The sequence below is a fragment of the Falco cherrug genome, chromosome 1 (assembly GCF_023634085.1).
Source record: "Falco cherrug isolate bFalChe1 chromosome 1, bFalChe1.pri, whole genome shotgun sequence".
NCBI classification, from domain to species: domain Eukaryota; kingdom Metazoa; phylum Chordata; class Aves; order Falconiformes; family Falconidae; genus Falco; species Falco cherrug.
Genome location: NC_073697.1, coordinates 50,301,214 through 50,320,932, shown reverse-complemented (window position 1 = coordinate 50,320,932; position 19,719 = coordinate 50,301,214). Strand labels below are relative to the sequence as shown.

The window sequence follows — 19,719 nt, the reverse complement described above, 5'->3', positions numbered from 1 at the left end:
TCGTAGCACCAACAGACCGTGCTGATCACGTTCTGCACTGGCCCATCTCAGTGCCTGCCAGCTTTGACATGTAGGCAAAATGTAACACATTATCCTGAGGTTGAAGAGCATTACAGATGAGGTCTCAGGTGGTCAGGAGCTCTCAATTAAGACTGGCTAATGGTTCTGTACACTGGACATCACCAGTGAAGCAGCTTGTGCTTGGTCGGATGTGACAGTTGCTTGATGGATTGTTTAAATCATGACCAACTTCACAGTAACTTGACATTCTGAGGTACACTTAATGCTCTCCTCAGCGAGCAAATCCAGTGCAAGTTACATCTTATTTACAGTAATATCATGGGAAGACCCTATCCGGAGCAGCACTACAATCTAAAAATTATACACACATTAGAAAACTCATTCGGTTATGTCTTTGTTTTAATGAATTTTTTAAACATTTGTATCATCAGACAAAACATTAAGGTCATGAGAAAATACTTGTTTCCAACAGCATGGACTTTGAAAGTTAGTTGGAAGAAGGCATGTTCAATGCTCTGATTTTTCCAATGCTGGGTCAGCTGAAATAGTGTGTTGTAGTGCGTATATTAACCAGTTACTTTAAGGAAATGCAAAGAGACATAGTGAAGTAGGAAGTGAGTAACAAACATTCAAGGCAGTAAAAATGCAGAATACTGACACATGGCTGAAAAATGTACTTTTTGTAATGCTCTTTTAGTATCACACAAAACTAGCAACTCACTTTAAAACATTCTTTGTCAGCAACCATACTTTCGACCATATGAAATTATTAAATTTAATACAGTCTTTCAGCTGGAAGAGAGATCAAGGTCTAACGCTCATATCAAATGCTCAGATTTTGTTAGCTTTGCTTGTTATTTAAGATAGTTTCAAGGTACTGCACCAGTATCACATAGGTTTGTTTTTTTTAAATTGACTTGTACAGAAAACATGCAAATAGTAATGCATGAGGGTTTTATATATTTGATTATAATTGGATGTATTATTGATAGAGCACACCAAGCTTTTTTTGTTACATTTTATGCTGAACTGTTCCATTTCCACACCTACCAATTGCCATCACAGTTGTCATGGCTTACTGTGTAAAGCCAGAAAGTGGAGAAAGTAAGAATGTCTTTACTTAGGACATGTATTAATGAAAATAATTATTTTATAGATAGATATATCTATCTACATATAATTAAGATTACATGGTATTTTTATCAGCACGAAATGTAAAAAAAAAAGTTTTCCAAACACCCCAAACCAGTAGGAAAACATAGTCAACTGGCACAATACACTCTTAAACCAGTTTTGTATAAGGCTTCAGTTTTCCTGATGAATGGGACTAAATTCTTAAGTAGTTCTGTATACATTTTAGTCATTATAACTGTTTTATGTCACAATATATACTTAATAAAATAAAAACTCTTGTGTTGTAATTAAAGATAGCTAGTTACCTTCTAGACAAATATGACCTTTTAGAGAGTAGGCTGTGTCTAAATATAAGAAGTAGAATTAAGGTGCTTCCATATTTTTGCTTTCATTCTTAAAAAGTACCACACATAAACAATTGCAATAATTGCTTGCAGACATGCTTTTCTTTGGCTTTTACCATGTTTTTAATAGCATGTGATCCCCTGTTGGAGAATTTTATATTACTTACTTGATTTTGTAAAAATTGTGTTGTAAAACTTAATGGAACAAAATGTTGGATGTCTTTCCTTTGTCACAGCTACACTTTTTTCTCTTCCTTTCAGAATTTCCATTTGCATCAAGCAATAACTGCAAGCAACAATAATTTTCAAGCTAGATTTTTTGCACGTTGTAAACTGGGTAGGACCAGGAGTTACTGACAAAACCAGCTGGTCATGCAAGATTAGCAAATTCTCTGTATTCCAACGCATTGCCATCTAATCTGTCCTGTTTCCCCTGACACATACTAACACAATGAAGCTGGACAATGGTTCAACAGCAAGTGCATGTGATAGTTCTGGCAAGACTATTTTTGTTTTGATTAAGCACATATTTTATCCGGGAGGGGCTAGAAAAGCAGGGCCTTTTTCTTCAAGTCATTCCGCTTCCAAAGTGCCAGACGATCAAATTCCTCAATGCTCATTTTGAAGACTTCCTGGAACTCTTCAGGGGACAAATGCCTCTTGAAAATGAAAACACAAAAGGTATCATTAAGCTCGTCTGTGCACAGGAATATTTCTGCCCTTCCTAAGTTTTAAAACACATTGCAAAAATAATGCATTAGAATTTCCATTTAAATTCCCAAATTAGTTCTGGAAAAAAACCTGCATCAAATCCAAGTAAGTTCAGACTAGTTGGGAAATGAAAAAAAAAATCTTTTCAATATAGCTCTAACTGCACAGAAGCTATGGACTTTGGGAAAAAGAGTGTTTACACACAGTACTTGATGACAGAGCACACTGAGACAAATGTAAGCTATTCCAGGACTTTAAACAGATGGTGTAATTTCAGATTGGATTTGTTTTGCCTTGATCTTTAATGAGAGCGGTGGACACCACACTGGTCCACTAACACCAGCCTTGTAACAAAGGAGAGAGCACACCTAAATTCTTAAATCCAAAATGTGCTTATCCACAGGGTTGGACTCATATCAGAAGTCCAAGTTGGATAAAGTGTTTTTTTGTTTTGTTTTTTTTTTTTTAAATGCCAAGAACTATGCTTCTGTTTGATGTTTTCATGATTCAGTATTTTTTTAAAAGGAGAGAGAGAGAAAGGGAAGAATAAAAACATAAAGAACTGGAAGGAGGTAAGATAACAATCGCCTAACAATTATTGGTATACACACAGAAAAGGCAGGAAAGAGAAATGTGTGAATTAGAAATGAGTATCATATAAAATTATTCTAGTAACTGTGGACTAACTCTTGCTCAACCATTTCAGTAGTATCAGTTATGGTTCTGTTTCTGATGTGTTAAGCACACACTCTCTGAAGGGGATAGATTCAATGAGAATTATAAATTACAATTTTTAAACATGGACTCTCCTCTTCCACAAAGATTTCCTTGAAACCTGGGACCAGCCCTGCGATCTAACCCTCTCCTCCCCAACCAAGCTTTTGATTGGAAGCTCCCCAGATGCATCTGTCCTTCTGGGCACAGCTGGGCAGCCCCAGCCTGAGTACCTTGGCACCTACTTAAGTACCACTTATATCCAAAAATTAGGTCCCTCAAAGCTGCTGAGTGCAAGAAACACTTGGACATGCCTCACACAGCAGAATCAGGCTCATCACACATTAAACAAGTGCATAATTTCAAAGGAAGGATATTGTCCCTTTTCATCTCACTGCCTCCTGGTGCCAGAATTTCCCGGGAGGTAAGAAACCTGGGTTCAACATCCTCATCACTTGGAAAAGGCTCAAACCCACCATCTAGTCCACATTACCCACTCTAAAGATGCACATCGGCAACCAGACAGGAAGGTAATTTTAAAAGAGATACAGTCCTCACAAATGTGAATTATGCTACCAGAAAATGTCAAGTGCAAGATGCTGAAGGTAGGGGGAAACATAGTGCTCCCCAGGGGAAGGGGAGCCACTGGCTCCTTTAGACTATGCTTTTACCAGTATTTAAAATAGGCCAAGGCTGTCTTGCATTTGAATCAGGTTCCAGCACTGTCTGGATGACAGCTTGCCACTAGGAGCCAAAATCGTGGCAGGAGCATGCTAAGCAGCCCTGGTAATCCCACAGCGGTTTACCCAACCAGGACAGACACAGCCCCATTGGCCCTACCTTACAAAGCTATTTTTTTGACAAATTTGAAAGCAAAAGTTTACTTTCCCTTTATTAACAATCAGTTGATCTTTGTAATGTAAATTACTCAAGGAAAACTGATGAAAGTGTTTGTAAGAAATCACTACATTTAAATACCTTGAATGGTCATCATGGGCCCTTGTGGTTTCTTAAAAAAAGACAGCTTTAGGTTTTTTCCCTTGAGATTCCACATATTGAGAACAACAGTGACTAAGAGCTTGGAACTGAGCCTTCATTTTTCATTTGACCACTGATAGCAACCCACCATAAGCACTATGCATAGCACGGAACAAACACGCCATGCATATTTGGCAAAGGAGATCTTGTTTTGCATGGGAACAAGCAACATCTGACCACGTATTTTAGAAACAACCTCTCACCGACAGAATTTAATTCTCCTGGGTTTGGAAAGAAAAAGTAACTTCTCTCTGTATTGATTTTGAAAAATATTTTCCTGGTAATCTAGTGGATAAATGTGAGCAAGCTTAACTTCAGTCATTTCTCACAGCAAGGAACATGTCTGTAAACTGTGGGATTAAAAAAGAAGTCTGGATGAGCAAAGCGTATCATATTTTGGTTTATCTTACTTTCTAGACTGTGGGTAAGACTTCAGATGTCACCTTGCTCAGGAGAAGGCAGTGACAAACTGTAGTTCATACTCAAAGAGAAAATCAGAAAGCCTATAGCCCGCAAGTAAATCCACTTTGCCAATCACCCAAAGCCACAGGAAATGTGAAACTTTAAAAGGAATGTTTTCACATTATTTTTTTCCTTGAGGTAAATTACCCCATGTCTTCCTAGAAACTGTTGTGGTCTCATCAGATCTGTTTCAATACTGAAGATCAACAGGGGGGGAGTCAGGAAGCCCCACATCATCCATCGGGCCTCTTCTCCGGGGTGCCAACACTTGCTGCACCTTTGCCCCACAGTGAAGCTTGTCACCAACCTCCGTTGTGACACCAAGCTCTGCAATTCCCCCTTTCCTTGCCAAGGCCGTACATTGTCATTTATCATTTTGCTTTGCCCTCAAGGCTTAGTGAGCATTCAATCTGCATGCATCTATCCAAGCCAGTATGAATCAGATGTGCAGCCTGCTCCTCTGCTAGTATCCAGATATCACCTTCATTCCTTGCATGCACTTGTTTTCTAATTATACTTAAGTTCTGGTTTACATAAGCACAATTATTATTTTTTTTCCTCACAGAAGCTCTCGGTTGGTGCCACCTGGTCCAAAAGCAGTTGAGAATTTCCAGCCTAGGGATGCAGCAGCAGAGACTGAGATGGGGAAAGCACCAGCTCACTTATTTCCACCGCCCATTCCACTAGACAGTTTCTTTGCTTTTAATTTTCCTCCGCATACTGTCTGTCATCTCAAGGACTAACAACCATACCACAATATTAGCAAAGTTTCTTACTCCCTCAATGAATTACCCACATGCAAAATTAATTCTAGTAGAAGGGAACACCTCCCCTCTGGTCTGAACCCTCTCTGAGGACACCAGCCTGTGCCCAGTGTAGCGTCACTCCCACCATTCTCCCTGCACCACAGAAGCTTTCACTATCCCCTTCTTAAGCATCATGGGCTCTAGCTTCGGGACTGACCCTAGAAGCAGCAATGATTACAGTTCTGTCTGCAGATTTTGGAATAAGCCTTGATCCCAGGAAGATGTCATCAAACTGGCAGGGCTTCAGATGAAAGTAACAAAAGTAATCAGGGGTTGCAGAGTTTGATTTATGAGGAAAGACTAAAAGGCCTAAGTATGTACAAGTGTAGCCAGATGATGACTAAGGGAAAATATGGTAAATGTCTACAAGTATTTGAAGGGTCTAAACACCATGGGAATAGGCCAGTGTGAGAAGTTTATGTTCATACTTTTCTTTGTATGTGTGTTGTTAAATTTTGCCTGCACTATTGCTGGGACTTCACTAAACCTTATAGCTTTAAGACCTAGAGCTCTTCCCAAATAAAGGCAGAGAAAACACACAAGAATCTTAGATTGATTTATCTTTCTTCTCAGCTATTGGAATATTAATTTGTTTTAACTGAAGCGTTATTTTGTCTCATTAATCAAACAAAAGAAGGGAAATTGAAAATGATGCATAGGGAATAGAGAGGATATTCATCTTGAGGTGTGAGAGAAGATGTGTGTGTAAAGCTATGCCTTACAAGGCCATGAACGTGGTTACTTTTTTTTTTTTTTTTTTTTTTTTTAGGATTGGATCAACTTAAAACATCCAGCTATGTTAACAGTGCATCATTGGGCCATTAAATGAATGGCCAGAGTTATTAGTAAAAGTAATATTCATTCCTTTTTTTTTTTTACTAGTGTTGGCCTTGTTTACATAGGAAGTCTGGGTGTTTTACAGTGTGCTAGTAACCAATTCTTAATTCCCTTTGTGACAATTTGGTCATATTCAGGCAGCTTAATTCAACCTGCTTCTCTGCTCTGCATCAACTGCAAAGCTGGGCACATTGCTGATGCTGAGTGCAGAGGACCAGCTTAAGGTCCCCTTCTGCCCACGCTCTGAACTGACTGCATTTAAGTGAGCTCAGTTCAGAAGCTACATAGTGATGTCAACATCATGCTACCTGAAAACCTTGCTAAAAATAAGGTAAAGAGTTTAGATGGTTCTTAATCTTCTTAAAAAGTCTGCCATACTGGAGCTTGCAGCATCAGAACATCAGCATTTTGGATATATTCAAGTATGCAATTGCCACGCTAGGAAGGACATTGTATTATTTTGATAAAATTGTATTAATCTGAGGCTTGTAAAGTCAATAGTGCTCAATCTTTTGTTCTGAATAGCGTTTTGTGTCAGCTTGCATGGGAAATTAGAAAAAGAAAGTGAGGCTCAAGTTTAGTAAAGTGCTGAGGATCCACCAGATGCATCCACGAGTCACAGCAGTGGATTTGTATGAAGAGGAGAGTCATGTCTGCAGAACCACAATCTCTCACCTGCACTAACAGCATTTTGGATTAGAGATACAGGATCACAACCTTGGGATCACACTCTGGGAAGCCTGAAGGTGGCCTGCAGCTTGGAAGCTGAATGCTGCTGCTCTAATTCCTCACCCGCATGTTACCTATAGGGCACAGCACTGTGCGAGAAGGGTACCACACCTTGCTGCCATTATGTAGCTAGCTCTCCTAAAACATGCAAATGCACAACCGAAGGATTAAACCACAAATGTTTCTTATGAAGATACACAGAACTAAGCAAGGGCTGAGCTAAACCCCTCTACTGCAATGCAACCGCTATAATGGAAAATTCTCATGCTCTGCAAAACACCGTCATTAAAATGCACGGTACAGATACATGCTCATTTTTGAGTCTCTGAGAACAAAAGTAATTAATCGCACATTCAGATACTTGGTCCACAGTGTTATCTCAGAAAGAAGTGATGTTTTTTGCTGTAAATTAATGAGGCTCGTCTCTTTTTTTTTTGTGGCCTGCTAAAAAGTCACTAATCATTTGAAATAGAGTTACAATGTTTATTTAATTCAATGAGATTTCTTTTCCTGGAGAATAATAGTGCTTTTACTGAAATTCAGACGTTCAAAACTAATACCTAGGAACATGGCATTAGTGTGAATAAGTCGCAGGAAGGGAAAATTGCAATTAACCGACAGCCGTACTACAGTAAGCTGTGCCCAGGTCATGCTGCACAAGCACGGTTACTCTGTGTCAGTAATTGGATGGGAGTCCTCACATAAAAACCCACTGATGCAGGAAATTCAGAGGACACCATACTTTTTCATGAGTCGATATTGAACCCATGAAGCAACACAGTAGATGGCAGGAGGTGATGAGTTGGAAGACTAGAAAAATCGAAGTCCTAACGCCTAGAGGTCATTTAAAACTTCAGGTTTATTTCTCTTTTGCTTTTTGTTACATTATGTTCATATGAAATGATGGCTGAGCATTACATCACCTTTGCTTGAATCCATAGTGAATCCTTCAGCTAGTCTTTCTCTGAAGCACTACTGTGCACTCTGTTTTAGAGTGCATTTCAAATAGTCATCCACTCAAATTCATTTTTGTTCGGAGTCCTTGTAACACTTACAACGTCTGACCCACAAAATCCAGAAGTAAAAGCTATAGGATCTTTTCCAGAATCTTCAAAATGCAAAATATTCAAAGTAAACTGGGATCTACTGGGAAGCGTTTATTCACAGGTAGGCAAGCATTGATATAAATAATGGAATCTCAGATCTTTAGGGTAGCACAGAGGCTTTACTGGTGGGACACAGTCTCTTCCTGTATTAAGGCTTAGGATATTAAACCTACCTCAACATTTGGAACAGTAACAGCGTCCTCCCCCCCCAGTTTTATTTCTTTCCACTCCCCCTCCATTCCCTTTTCCTGTGCCTCCCAAAGTTAGCCCAAATATTACTTCTGGATGCCCAATCATAATTTTCTGGAAAATTTTCTCTTTTATCTATTGAAATTCAAATCCTCATTTTGCTTTCACAAGGTTTGCACTCTTCACCCTTCTTTCTGGTGCACTGCTGGGGCTCAGCAGGCATTTCAGAGGTTTCTTCTAAGCCTACTGCATGGCTCATTACCAAGCTGTAATTAGCCATGTGCCACATTCCCAAGGGAGTATTGAATGTTACGCTCATCTACGGAATAATTAAGCTTCATGCTCAATAAATATTTCAAATTATTTAGTAATTATGTGATAGGGGAGGGAAAGTTAAGAAATAGCATGAGTTGCCACCTAATGAACTTCAAAAGATAGCTAGAGCAGCTCAGTTGATTAGGGGATGAGGCAGCAGGCACTACGAATGCAGTGACACTAGATGAAAACACTTAGAAGAGGGAACCGCTGAAGCACTTGTGCAACTGAGCCTTGGCAGGAGGTGTGCTGCTTCCACATAGCCATGTGGGACCCAAAAACGCTCCCAGGAAAAGTAGTGTAATAGAAGCAGCAAGGAAAGGAGTCTGAAACCCTTCCCCATGCTGGCGTCACCCCAAGTGTCTATACAAGGCTGCTGGATCTGTGGATATACCTCGTTTAGTATTTCAGGGTACCGTGAAACTTCACAGAGAAGCTGCATTCTGGTCAGCACTACTACTGTGGGGTACCTGCAATCCCACTTCTTGTGGAACACCACAAGGCGCACACAAAATATTCTGCAGTAGCACTGTACGTTCTGAATTTTCTACCAGCTGAGTCATCCATAAATATGCAAGAAGCCAAACAGATAAAAGTATTTCTTTTAGGGATAGCAATATAATACCTACACAGTGGTACACATGGAACATCTCTGAGGATAACCTGGGCCATCTTTCTCTCATCCAAACAAATCAGCTTTTTCATACTGACATTGACATAAGTATTTGCCTTCAGCAGACTGATGATAAAAACCACTATGTAATTAAGAAAATAATTAATAAATAAAACTAAAACTACAAATCCATAATGAATATGAAAATATATAGAAGATTTTGAGTTTCACAAATTGCATTCGATTTAGGTACAAACTATTCTTAGAGCAGATTTTCCAGTTTCCCTTAGTTTGGGCTTTAGTGCACCTGTAATATGAATGCTCCACATTGAATCTCTGTTCACTCCCACAGTGTTTCCACTCAGATAGGATTTAGCCTTCATACATATCACATAATTTGTAATGCATATTTCATTTTACAACAGCTCCTTTCGTAATGGATTTGAAAACTTAACATAGACATCCAGCACTGATCAAAACACAAGCATATGCCTAAAATAAGAAACACCATACAAACGTTTTTCAAGATAAACAGTGCAAAGCTCCACTGAAGTCAGTGACCTGCACTTTGTCACTCCAGGTTATGAGCTTCATCGTGAAGTGACCCCGTAACCTCAAATCCAGCCCCAAACTACAAAATGCACTTCTCTGTTGTTAAAACACACAGCATTCCAGTTTTGCTCTGATTTTCTCCATCTGAGCTCCAGAGGAGGTGGGACACACAACATTGCTTGTATGAATGACACTGAGGAGCTGGGGCTGTTACAAATTCAGCCTCAGTTACTGGAAACCAGTCCCAAAATGGTTGCAGCCCAAATGGTTAGAACCCAGGGTGGCTGTTGAATAAAACCAAGTGGAAAAAATGTCATCCCTAAAATGAGTCCAGACAAGCAGTTTCAGGAGGAAAAGCATGTTTGAATTAAGTGAGTACTCTGTTCAAACAAGACCGCACCCATGATTAAATCTCTTATTTCTGTTTACAAGAGAACAAGGTGGCAGATGAAGGTTTGCTACTTGACATTCCAGAACACTTTTTTCCTTAGCAGTTGTTTCAGCGTATACTTGTTAAACAAAGAATGAACAGGCTTTTTTTTTGTTTGAACAAAAGTGGTATAATTTCCCTTCTACTGCATTTGATAGGCATAAATGAATAACGCTTTTAACTCTCTGACATCCAAAAGAAAAGGCTAAAGAAACTAAGATACATTAAGATAAAAAAAAAATCAAATGAAAACACTAGAAGATGGTTTCCAAATGGAAGACTCTGACTATGTTGGCTTTCAAAGCTACCAGCCTGTGACCACAAAAGAAATCTTATACTCTGTGACAAAAGCAACTTCAAGAGGAAAAAAACCCCCAGTAAATCTATGCAGCTGCACATGAACCATCAATCTGGATGAGCAAGCACTGAACCACACTGCTGTGACTGTACAAAAGGCAAACAATACCCAATGTAAGCTAAAAGTACCAAGTGCGTGCTTTTAGGAGACAAAAGCCTAAACCATAAAAGGTATTCAAGTACTTAAAAGGGGTATCAAGAATTTCAAAAGTGTTCATAAGCCCAGCTTCCTCTGGAAAAAAACCCACAACAGGCCATGTGGAACATCATTGGGAAACCAGCAGGTGAGTAATGTCCTAATGTGTACCACCCAAAGGTGATGTCTTTGTGCCTGGAAACTCAGGACTTAAGTTGTCCAAATTTGGGAAATTTGTTCCAGGACACTTATATTTAAGCCTCTGCATAACAATAAAACGATCCTTTTCATAAAACGTTCCAAAGTAGACTAAAATACATATTTTTTCAAAGGCTACTGCAGCAAGAGCACCAAATAAGCCTATTTTGTAATTATGTTAAGGCTATGTCTTCACAGAATATACCAACCTAAGCAAATTAGGGATTCACAGAGGTCTTCAAAACAGGGCCAACTTTAAAATTAGACCATGTTCCTCAAGGCCTTGTTCAGCTGCTTTTTGCATGCATCCAGAGATGGAGTCTCCATCGCCTCCTGGGCAGCCTGTTCCAGTGCACTGTTCTCCCAGGGAGGAATTTTTCCCTTGTATCTAATTGTATTTCCCTTCCTGCAACTTGTGACTGTTGCCTCTTGGCCTTCCAGTGTTTGCTTCTGAGAAGGGTGTATTTTCTTCCAGAACCTCTCTACTGCAAAGGTGAGTTGCTGCCTCACATTCAGCTTGTTTTCCATCAGGACCATCAGATACTTTTCCGCAGAGCTGTTCCCCCCTCCTTGCACTGATGACTGGTGTTACTCTGTCACAGGTGCAGGAAACTGGATTTACCTTCACTGAACTTCATGAAGTCCCTGTTGACACATTCCTGTAGCCTGGCCCAGTCCCTCTGACTGGAGGCTCTGCCCACCTGAGCATCAGCTGCTGTTCCCCAAGTCTGTGTATCTGCAGATGCAGCCAGGGTGCAGTTCCTCTTCACCCAGACCATGTAATCCAACCCTGTGCTACTGCTCTGTTGTCCTGCAACATTATCTGCATTAACTTGTTCTTCACCATTCCCTGTTAGAATAGCTCACGGGAATGCTGCTCCATTCATCTAATGTTAGATAAGAGCACTGTGGTAGAGAGAAACTTCTAAAAAACCATCCTGGGTTAAATCCTTATTCAGTGTAAATTCCTTGCATTTCTAATCAGCTTATACTAAATGAAGATCCAGGCTATCCATTCAAAAGCCTGTGTGCCAGTAATGTATTTAAACATCAGCAGACCATTTATTATAACGAATTCTCAATGCTCTATGTATTAGTTCACTGTTGGCATAAGTATCTCCTGGAGGAGCACCAGGAATTGGGCGCTTCTGCCTCACTGCTGAGTTAGAACAAGCAAACAAAAACATGCTGAGTGTTTCTATGCTTTTGAAAGAAAGAATTCCTATTATTTGAATGCGTTTATTACCAGTTGAGCCTTCCTAATCTCTAGATACCTCTTGGGCTTAGAAAAATATGCATTCCTACAGGAAAATATTTTTTAGAACCCTTAAAATAAATTTCTTACAGAACAGTGTAATCTAAAAAATACTCACAATGGGAGCAAAGCTAGGAAAACACTACCACCCATTAAAACCCCACCCTCCTGCGGTCCTTGACCATCAGCTGAGGTCTTCACTGCAGCCTCCCTTAATCTGACCCAAGGAGCTAATACTGTTTTACTTGAGTTCACTTTTCATGACAGGAACACTCAGTATCAGAGACACCCCTTGGAAGAGGGAATCAGAGACAAACAACAGTGCCCGTTCCATGACTTCTGTGCCAGATCATTCAGAGTTCACAAACAGGAGCCCGCTTCAAGTCAGCTTGCGAGAATGCTGCTAAATAAATCTAGCTTACGCAGATTTAGTCACCTTATTGCTCCTAAGTAGAGAAGGAAATCAAACATCATGTACGAGATGTTCTAGTCATACTGGACACAGTAAGACCGCTTTCAGGTTTGACAGTTGATACAAAACACAACAGTTCTAGGTCTCCTCTCACGGACACCACCTGTACCCTGTCCACAGCCATCACACCCAGGAGCTTGTTCTGATTTGCAGCAGCGAGAGCAATGCAAGGCTTCAGCTCACAAAACTGATCAGAATAAAACTCTAATATTATAAGATTTTTGTTTTATTTAAGTATTTTCCTAGGTAAATCACACTACAGTTTGGATGGGCTTAGCAGTGCTATCACCTTTAGCAGTTCTGTAGGCACAAGCCAGCCCTTCCACAAGTGACACTGGCTATGCAGGATGAAAACAGATCAACTGGCAACCAGTTCTGCTTGGAGTGAGCACCTGCCTCCTAGAGATCTGTGAGCATCGAATCTTACCTTCCAGAATTGTGAAATGGAGCTCAGGTGAAGGTGAAATCCAACCTTGGCACCTGCTTCCAGCGTGAAGATACCAAGATACTCTAAGTGGGTCCCCTACTAACAGACGGCGGGGGTATGTGCCTAATCCTGATCCGTTCCTGTGCAAACCCGTACACCCACCTCGCCCTGTGTCTGGCTCAAGACTGAAAGCTGCTGAATACACAAGCCAGCAACTAAGTTGCAATCTTCTTCTTCTGCCACAAGAGGAAATAACGATAAACTTCTTCTCTATATAAAGCTTAGAGAAACTTATTTCCAGCAATTCCGTAATGCAGAAAGAAGGGACAGGGAGGAAGGAAAGCAGCTGGCAGGGAAGGCAACAGCTTGTGCCTGTCACTCAGCTCTCTGCATATGGTTTGAATGTGTAGATGAGCTGCTGCCTCTGTTCTTCCAGTAGTCAAAATCCTATTAAAATGCTGCTAATTTAACTGTTTAAAAAACTACCAATCCCTAATAAACGTAAGATGGTTTCCAAAGGAGTCCTTCCTGCCAACACATGTGTTTAACATAGTGCAGCAATCAGCAGGACCAGCCCGGTCCCCTTATTGCTTCTCTGGTGCAGGTCTGAAGCAGATCTTATTGACTGTTCTTTCTGCAAACCTCTGCGAGATGTTTGAAGTCGTCAGGCTCCTTGAGCTATGATGCACTGGGCTGCACCTGCCGCAAGGCAGACGGAGCAACTCCAACATTATACAAACAGCAAACCCAGCCGAGGACAGTATATGAGTTACGGATAATGGCAGCCAGGACAGGCACGATCCACCCGAAGCAAACTACGTGTTGTCTTAAAAAAAGTAACATGGAGCTGCATTTGCTATTCAGACCAGTCTGATGTATTTAAATAAAGACTCTGTTCTTTAATATACACACACACATATATGTGTATATATAAAAGAATCCTTTATAGGATGTGTCCAGATGAGTATCCCTCCAACTCCCTGCTCCTTTTTCTGGACTCATTATGCTTTTTATTATTGCTATCATGCCTTGCTATACCCCAGGCTTAAAACAGCACGTTTGAGGCTTTTTCCTTACAATCAAATCAATACCATTTGCTGGGTAATCAAGCAACAAGCACATTGAACTATTTAAGAATGTAATACCATTTCCAAAATATACTATGTATATAAAAACTTGGTAAATGATATTTTTTTAATTGATCTTTAATGAAGACCTTTCTGCCTCTTCACAGTTTTTCTTCTTTTTTTGCTTTAAGATTTAAGTTTTTTCTTTTCTTGTCACATTATCAAGATAAAAACCCAATATATTTATTTAAATATAAATCTTCCCGAAAGTGCAATATTGTTATCACATATTTTTTACTGAGCTATCTTTGGCCTTTGGAAACTAAGGTTTCCTTTACAAGAAATTATATCTGCATTTCTCCAGCATACACTGCTACTTTTTGAGAGAGATGGATGCTACAGCAAATCTGTGGCACAGTGATCATGGATCACAGAGCCCAAGGCAAGGCTGAATAAGACAATGGACCAGACATAGGTCTACATATTTGCAGGATAAAAGGAGGTATTTTATAATACTCAGGTTATTCTAGGAGGATGTTTTTTACAGGAGTTAAAAACACAAGCTTCCACCTGTTCCATTCCAACTTTCAATATCCTGTATCATCATCCAAAACTAACATGTTTCATCGGTATCTTTGTAAAACACCATTTGCTCAGATATTTACCAGGTTTTTGGCTACTCTTTTTTAGTTAAATTGCCCACGTACTAGTGTTTTGCAATAAAACATAATATATAATGTTATTCCTCTCTTCTTTCATTGCTATTACTTGGTCACAGGAATACCTACAATGGTAAACAAACAGAACAAAGACTTGCAAAGCCATCAAGCAAACATCATTCCTACCTCCAGCCTGGTCCTGTCCACATCCTTAGGCAGTTTCACACGAACTCGGTTTGTTACAATAAGTGTTTCATAAGGATAAATCTGTTAAAAAGACAAGAGCATATGAACTCCAGCCAAATCTGATTCTTATGTGCGGATGTGACAGTGTGGAGAACTTACTAATTTAAACGGTACATACTTGCATCTTGATTTGACAAATATTTCACTGGGACAAAAATTAACAAAATAAAAAAAAAAGGAACATATGTAACCTTGCTAGGAAGTGCTGAATCTGATTGTTCTTCCAGTGTTGGAAAAGCCCTTCTTACCTTGTATTCTGCAAGAGAATAAGAACAGGTTCACAGTTTAGAATTTATAGGCTTCTTTTGGAGACACTGCAACGAACATTTAGGTACGTCAGCGATTTGTTGCGCTACTACATTTCTGTCTTCTCAATAGCTGTTGGACAACTGCACGTATAGTATGCATTTGACCCCCATGCTCTGAATGCCTATAACGCTGTCTATCACTGAAGCAGTAGTCCTTGAAATTAAACGCTTATTACAGAAAGTCCATCTCTTGATGCTATTGGGTTACACAGTGAGTATTCTGGCAAAATTGGGAATTTCTCTTTACAGGATGCTTTTGTGCAGAGTTAAGTCAGTCTGTCATCCAAAAGTCCTGCCCTTATTGTTCTTTACTGGAAACAGTTAAAATATATGGATTATTACAGGCATGTCAGCTTGGGAACATACATGAAAACCATTATGTTAATACAATATTTCAAGATGCCAACATCCTGCACTTGGGCTCACCGCAGAAGGAATAACAACAGTGAAGAGAAGATGATTTAGGGGTGTGGGGACAATGACTCCTGGATCTAAACTAGCACAGGAGTATTCTAGTTAGGTCACTACATGACTATATATGCTATGACTACCACAACGTCACCTGTCCACAACCATGATTAAATGCAATCAGGAGAGCCAATACATTTTCATAGACCTTTTTATGGTCTGAAATGAAATCAGAGATAAGCCTACTTTTCAAAATCTGTACTTTGTTCAAACATAGAGAAAAATGTTTGCATCAATACAGAAGCATGAAGTGAAGCATCAGAGTAAGATTTTCAAAATGAGCTCAAGCGTCTTGGAAACAAAATCCTACTCTTCCCCATGAGTAGATGCATATTCCTAAATTGCTCTGCTCTTTTGAAAATTTCAACACAAGTTCCATATTAAGTTCACAGTCCATTTAAACTGTAACAAAAACAAATAATGCAAATGAATTCTGCTTTTTGAATTCTGTATATTTTAACCACACTGTAGCACAAACAAGAAGCACAATGGACATCTTTTAAAAAATGAGATATGCCTTGAAGCAGTGATTATCTTAAATTTCTTCCTGCCTTTGATATAAGACCACCATCCCAGAGACTGTTGCCACATATTGAGGATACTGGGATTGACTCAGCCTAGTTGTACCACTTTATGATACAGGACTTCAGTCAGGCTTTATGTTCAGTTAGATGAAAAGAAGATTCTCTGTGATGAACATGATACTGAGGTGGATCTCTGTCTAGTCATTACTACATGAACTATGGGGAGATCTCAGAATAGAAACCTTTCTGGCAATGTATTAATGAGCATCCTCAAAGGAAGAAAACATGAAGTGAAGTGAAAATGAAATTGCAACGTACCTTTCATCCCCCAGCTTGCCTCCTGGTCCATTTCATATTGGCCCATATTTTCAGGCTGAAAGAGAAAGACAGAAGCAATGTAGCAGCAAAATACACTACTAAACCACTCTGCATGTTGACAAGAGAAAAAAGAAAACCAGTTGGTACCAGACAATCAAAACACAGATCCTGGCAAGACAGAATGAGAATACAGAGTTTCATTTGAACTCAACCTAATTGCTCAAGTAAGCAAGGTAGGACTGAAATTGTCACATGCCTTTCCATGCCAAGCAGACATCTTACTGCCACTGTCACAAATCACTTATGCAGCACTAAAACATCTCTCACTCTGCTTTCTGCTTCACACTGCTGATGCCATTAAGACCAGGAAGAACTGTGCATGTGTGCCATAGCTTTGTCTGACTCGTTGTTATTCTTCCTTTGCCGGCAAATGGTATGATGAAAAAACATTACAGGAGAACAGAAAAGCACTATTATATGGGTTTTTTTCCCCTGAGTCTCATTTTTGCCTGTTAAGGTACGAACGGTGTGCACAGCTATGCTCACAATAACCTGCAAGGTTCCTTGTCGTTTGGTTTCAGTTTATTTTGTTATGCAGCACTGGGATGGCTGATTAAAAATAACAAACCGCAGAAGCTGGTATGAACCAGCGGTCCAAACAGAGGACATCCACTGCGAGAGGAATTTTGGCCTCAAGGATTTGACCACGTGCAAGCAACCTTTCCAACCTCCCTACCGTTTTCAGCTAAGGTTGGAGCCTTTAGGTGGGACAGCTGCTGCCACCCGCCGCTTCCACGCTGCACTGCACGGCTCCAGCCGGCGCGCGCGGCCAGCGCACGGCTGATGCGGCTGGTGTCCGCCTGCCTCTGTCAAGCCTCCCGATGGCTTTGGTACCTCACCAGTACAGTGGCTGGGCGCCAGTCAGTCCCTCGCTTCAAAGTTACTGGTAACAGTTATTGTGAAAAGTCAGAAAAAGACCCCGTTGACTCACAGGTGGGGACAGGTTTCTCCAGACCCTTTTAGTTTCCGAAGTCACATTTGATCAAGTTGCAGTGCCACTGGTTCCTTCACAGAGGAATTCAGGCAGTCAGGTATTGAAGCAATGCAGGCACAATTAGCCCTGCAAGATTAACTCAAAGGGATGGACATTTCAGTAGCTACTGAAAAAATAATTTAGCTACTCTTTTGACAGTTGCTTTCTTGTTGTCCTCCCAATGACCTGCAGTTTGACATGTATCACTGTAAAGTAAAATCCCACTCGTGCTTTTGTAGCTTTCACATCTTCCTTTGGAGAAAGGAGGGAATCTGAATGAGGTCCTGTCCATGTAGTTTAGACACAAATCAGTCTTATAAATTTAAGTGCACGTGTGCATGTATGTATGGCCAGCTTATTGCTATTAAGCATAATGGATTTGTACCTAAAAACGGTAAGCCATGAACTGAGAACCCGTAATGCTAGATGCCAGAGAGTAAGAGAGACCATAGGGTCAAAGATGCCTTTTCCCTAGACTTACAAAAATAATAAAAAAAGATTAGAAAAAGAACAACTAGTCTGATCTGATCATAATTGTTACGTATTTTGCTTTCTAGATTGCTGTCTGCCATTCTCTCTATATTGCTCCCTCCCTGCCTTAAAAGTACGATGACTGTGCGTGTATATACATACACATATACACACATGCATACTAGAAAAAAACCAGACAGATGGTTCAAGAAATGGAATGGATGTGGGCTGCTCCACCTTTGCTCTAAGATCATTACTTGCGTAATTATAGGCCTAACTCACTCTATCATTAATTCAAGCTATACTGTGATCTATTAATATAGATTAATAGCCTGTGCATTTTCGACCTTCGTTTGTTTTGGGAGGAGAATCAAGATTTCTAATGCTCATGATGTACACAATTAAAAGGAGAAGCCTCAGTCTGTCTTACTCTTGCAGACAGACAAACTGTAACCCACATAGGGTATGAATCTGTCAGACAAGGCTGGCAGCCAAAACACCTTTGAAGTGTCTACTGTGTAGATTTTCAACTACTTACTAAGCTGCCTGTTTATGATACACTATTGCTTGGAGAATGCATTTAAATGTATACCTACCTGATGTAAGCCATTCTTTCCATAGCCAGGCAGAGAAGCAGATTTAGAATATGGAAATCCTGTAAAAGACACAACATACAACTGTATGTTTTGTAAACCCTTTACAGCCTACTGAAACACAGAATTCAAGAAAACATCCAGAAACAGAAATTACAAGATCAATATGTACATTCTATTAATGGGATGACATATAACTGAGCAATGCTCACCTCTTCTCCATATTTAATGTACATGAACATGTGTAACAATGTCTATAAATAACAGCATGCCAGTAGGCGCTCACCTTACCGGGCATGACATGAACAGAGCTGTGGGACTCATGTTACGGAAGCCTTATGCAGCTACGTGATGCAAAGCAGATTTGAGAGCTCGTGAAATCTCTGCCCTCCAACTTTGTGTAAACCATGACTTGAAAATGGGATTAAAGGTACCATCATTTTAGAGTTACATCACTTCTGATCAGGATGTATGTGGTTTTGGTTTTGTCTCTTCAAAAGGAAGGATTTGTAGCCTACCACTTAAAAAAAACCCACAAAAATGTTTTTGCTTTCTTTAAAACTTCTACTGTTTCAAGTGGAAAAAAGCATAAAAGAAGATATGGCAATAGATAAAGTAAATCAGTGAGAGTATAAACACTCATGAGAAAGTTAAAAAAATAGACAAAATCAGCAAAGCAGTGTTACCATGAACAAACTGTATGTAATATGGTGATGAAACTGTGTGCAGCCACTATGAAACAACTGAGAAGTCTTACTTTTAATACTGAGAATCTAATAAGAAAGTTTGGAAGTTCCTTTTGTCAGTGAAAGGACAAAAAGTGTTTCAGATTATTTTTTGGTTAATTAAGATAATGCTGTATTATAAGCAGCAACAAGTTGAATCAGTTTAAAAGAAACAAAAGATGAACAAACAAGTGTGTAATAAACATTCTTGATTCCAGTACAGGAAACTTTGATAACTGCAAAGAGTTAGAGAAGTCAGTTAGCTCAAAGAACTGGACATACAATGCTTCTTTCTGTCAAAAATCTTAGCAATCTGTGTCCAAAGGGGAATGCAGGAGGGGGGAATCCAGACCTCACTGGATTAATAAATACCCTGAGGAGATGATTAGGAATAAGCATACAGAAAGAAAAAACAAAAGATGGATCAGCAAAGAGCTCGTGATGTGCCGAGATAAAGTGAG

The 19,719-nt window shown here is 39.8% G+C and overlaps 1 protein-coding gene across 9 annotated transcripts in view; it reads right to left on the bottom strand.

The window, feature by feature from the left end:
* Positions 1-402: 402 nt before the first annotated feature.
* ABLIM2 (actin binding LIM protein family member 2) overlaps positions 403-19,719 on the bottom strand; it is a 143,651-nt gene continuing 124,334 nt past the window's right edge. For all 9 annotated transcript variants that reach the window (XM_055724002.1, XM_055723959.1, XM_055723971.1 and 6 more), the window contains 5 exons: positions 18,537-18,595; positions 16,437-16,491; positions 15,010-15,074; positions 14,759-14,839; positions 403-2,158 (listed from right to left, as the gene is read on the bottom strand). In XM_055724002.1, coding sequence (XP_055579977.1) covers positions 2,045-2,158; positions 14,759-14,839; positions 15,010-15,074; positions 16,437-16,491; positions 18,537-18,595 — 374 coding nt within the window. In that variant the 3' untranslated portion in view covers positions 403-2,044. The remainder of the gene's footprint in view (positions 2,159-14,758; positions 14,840-15,009; positions 15,075-16,436; positions 16,492-18,536; positions 18,596-19,719) is intronic.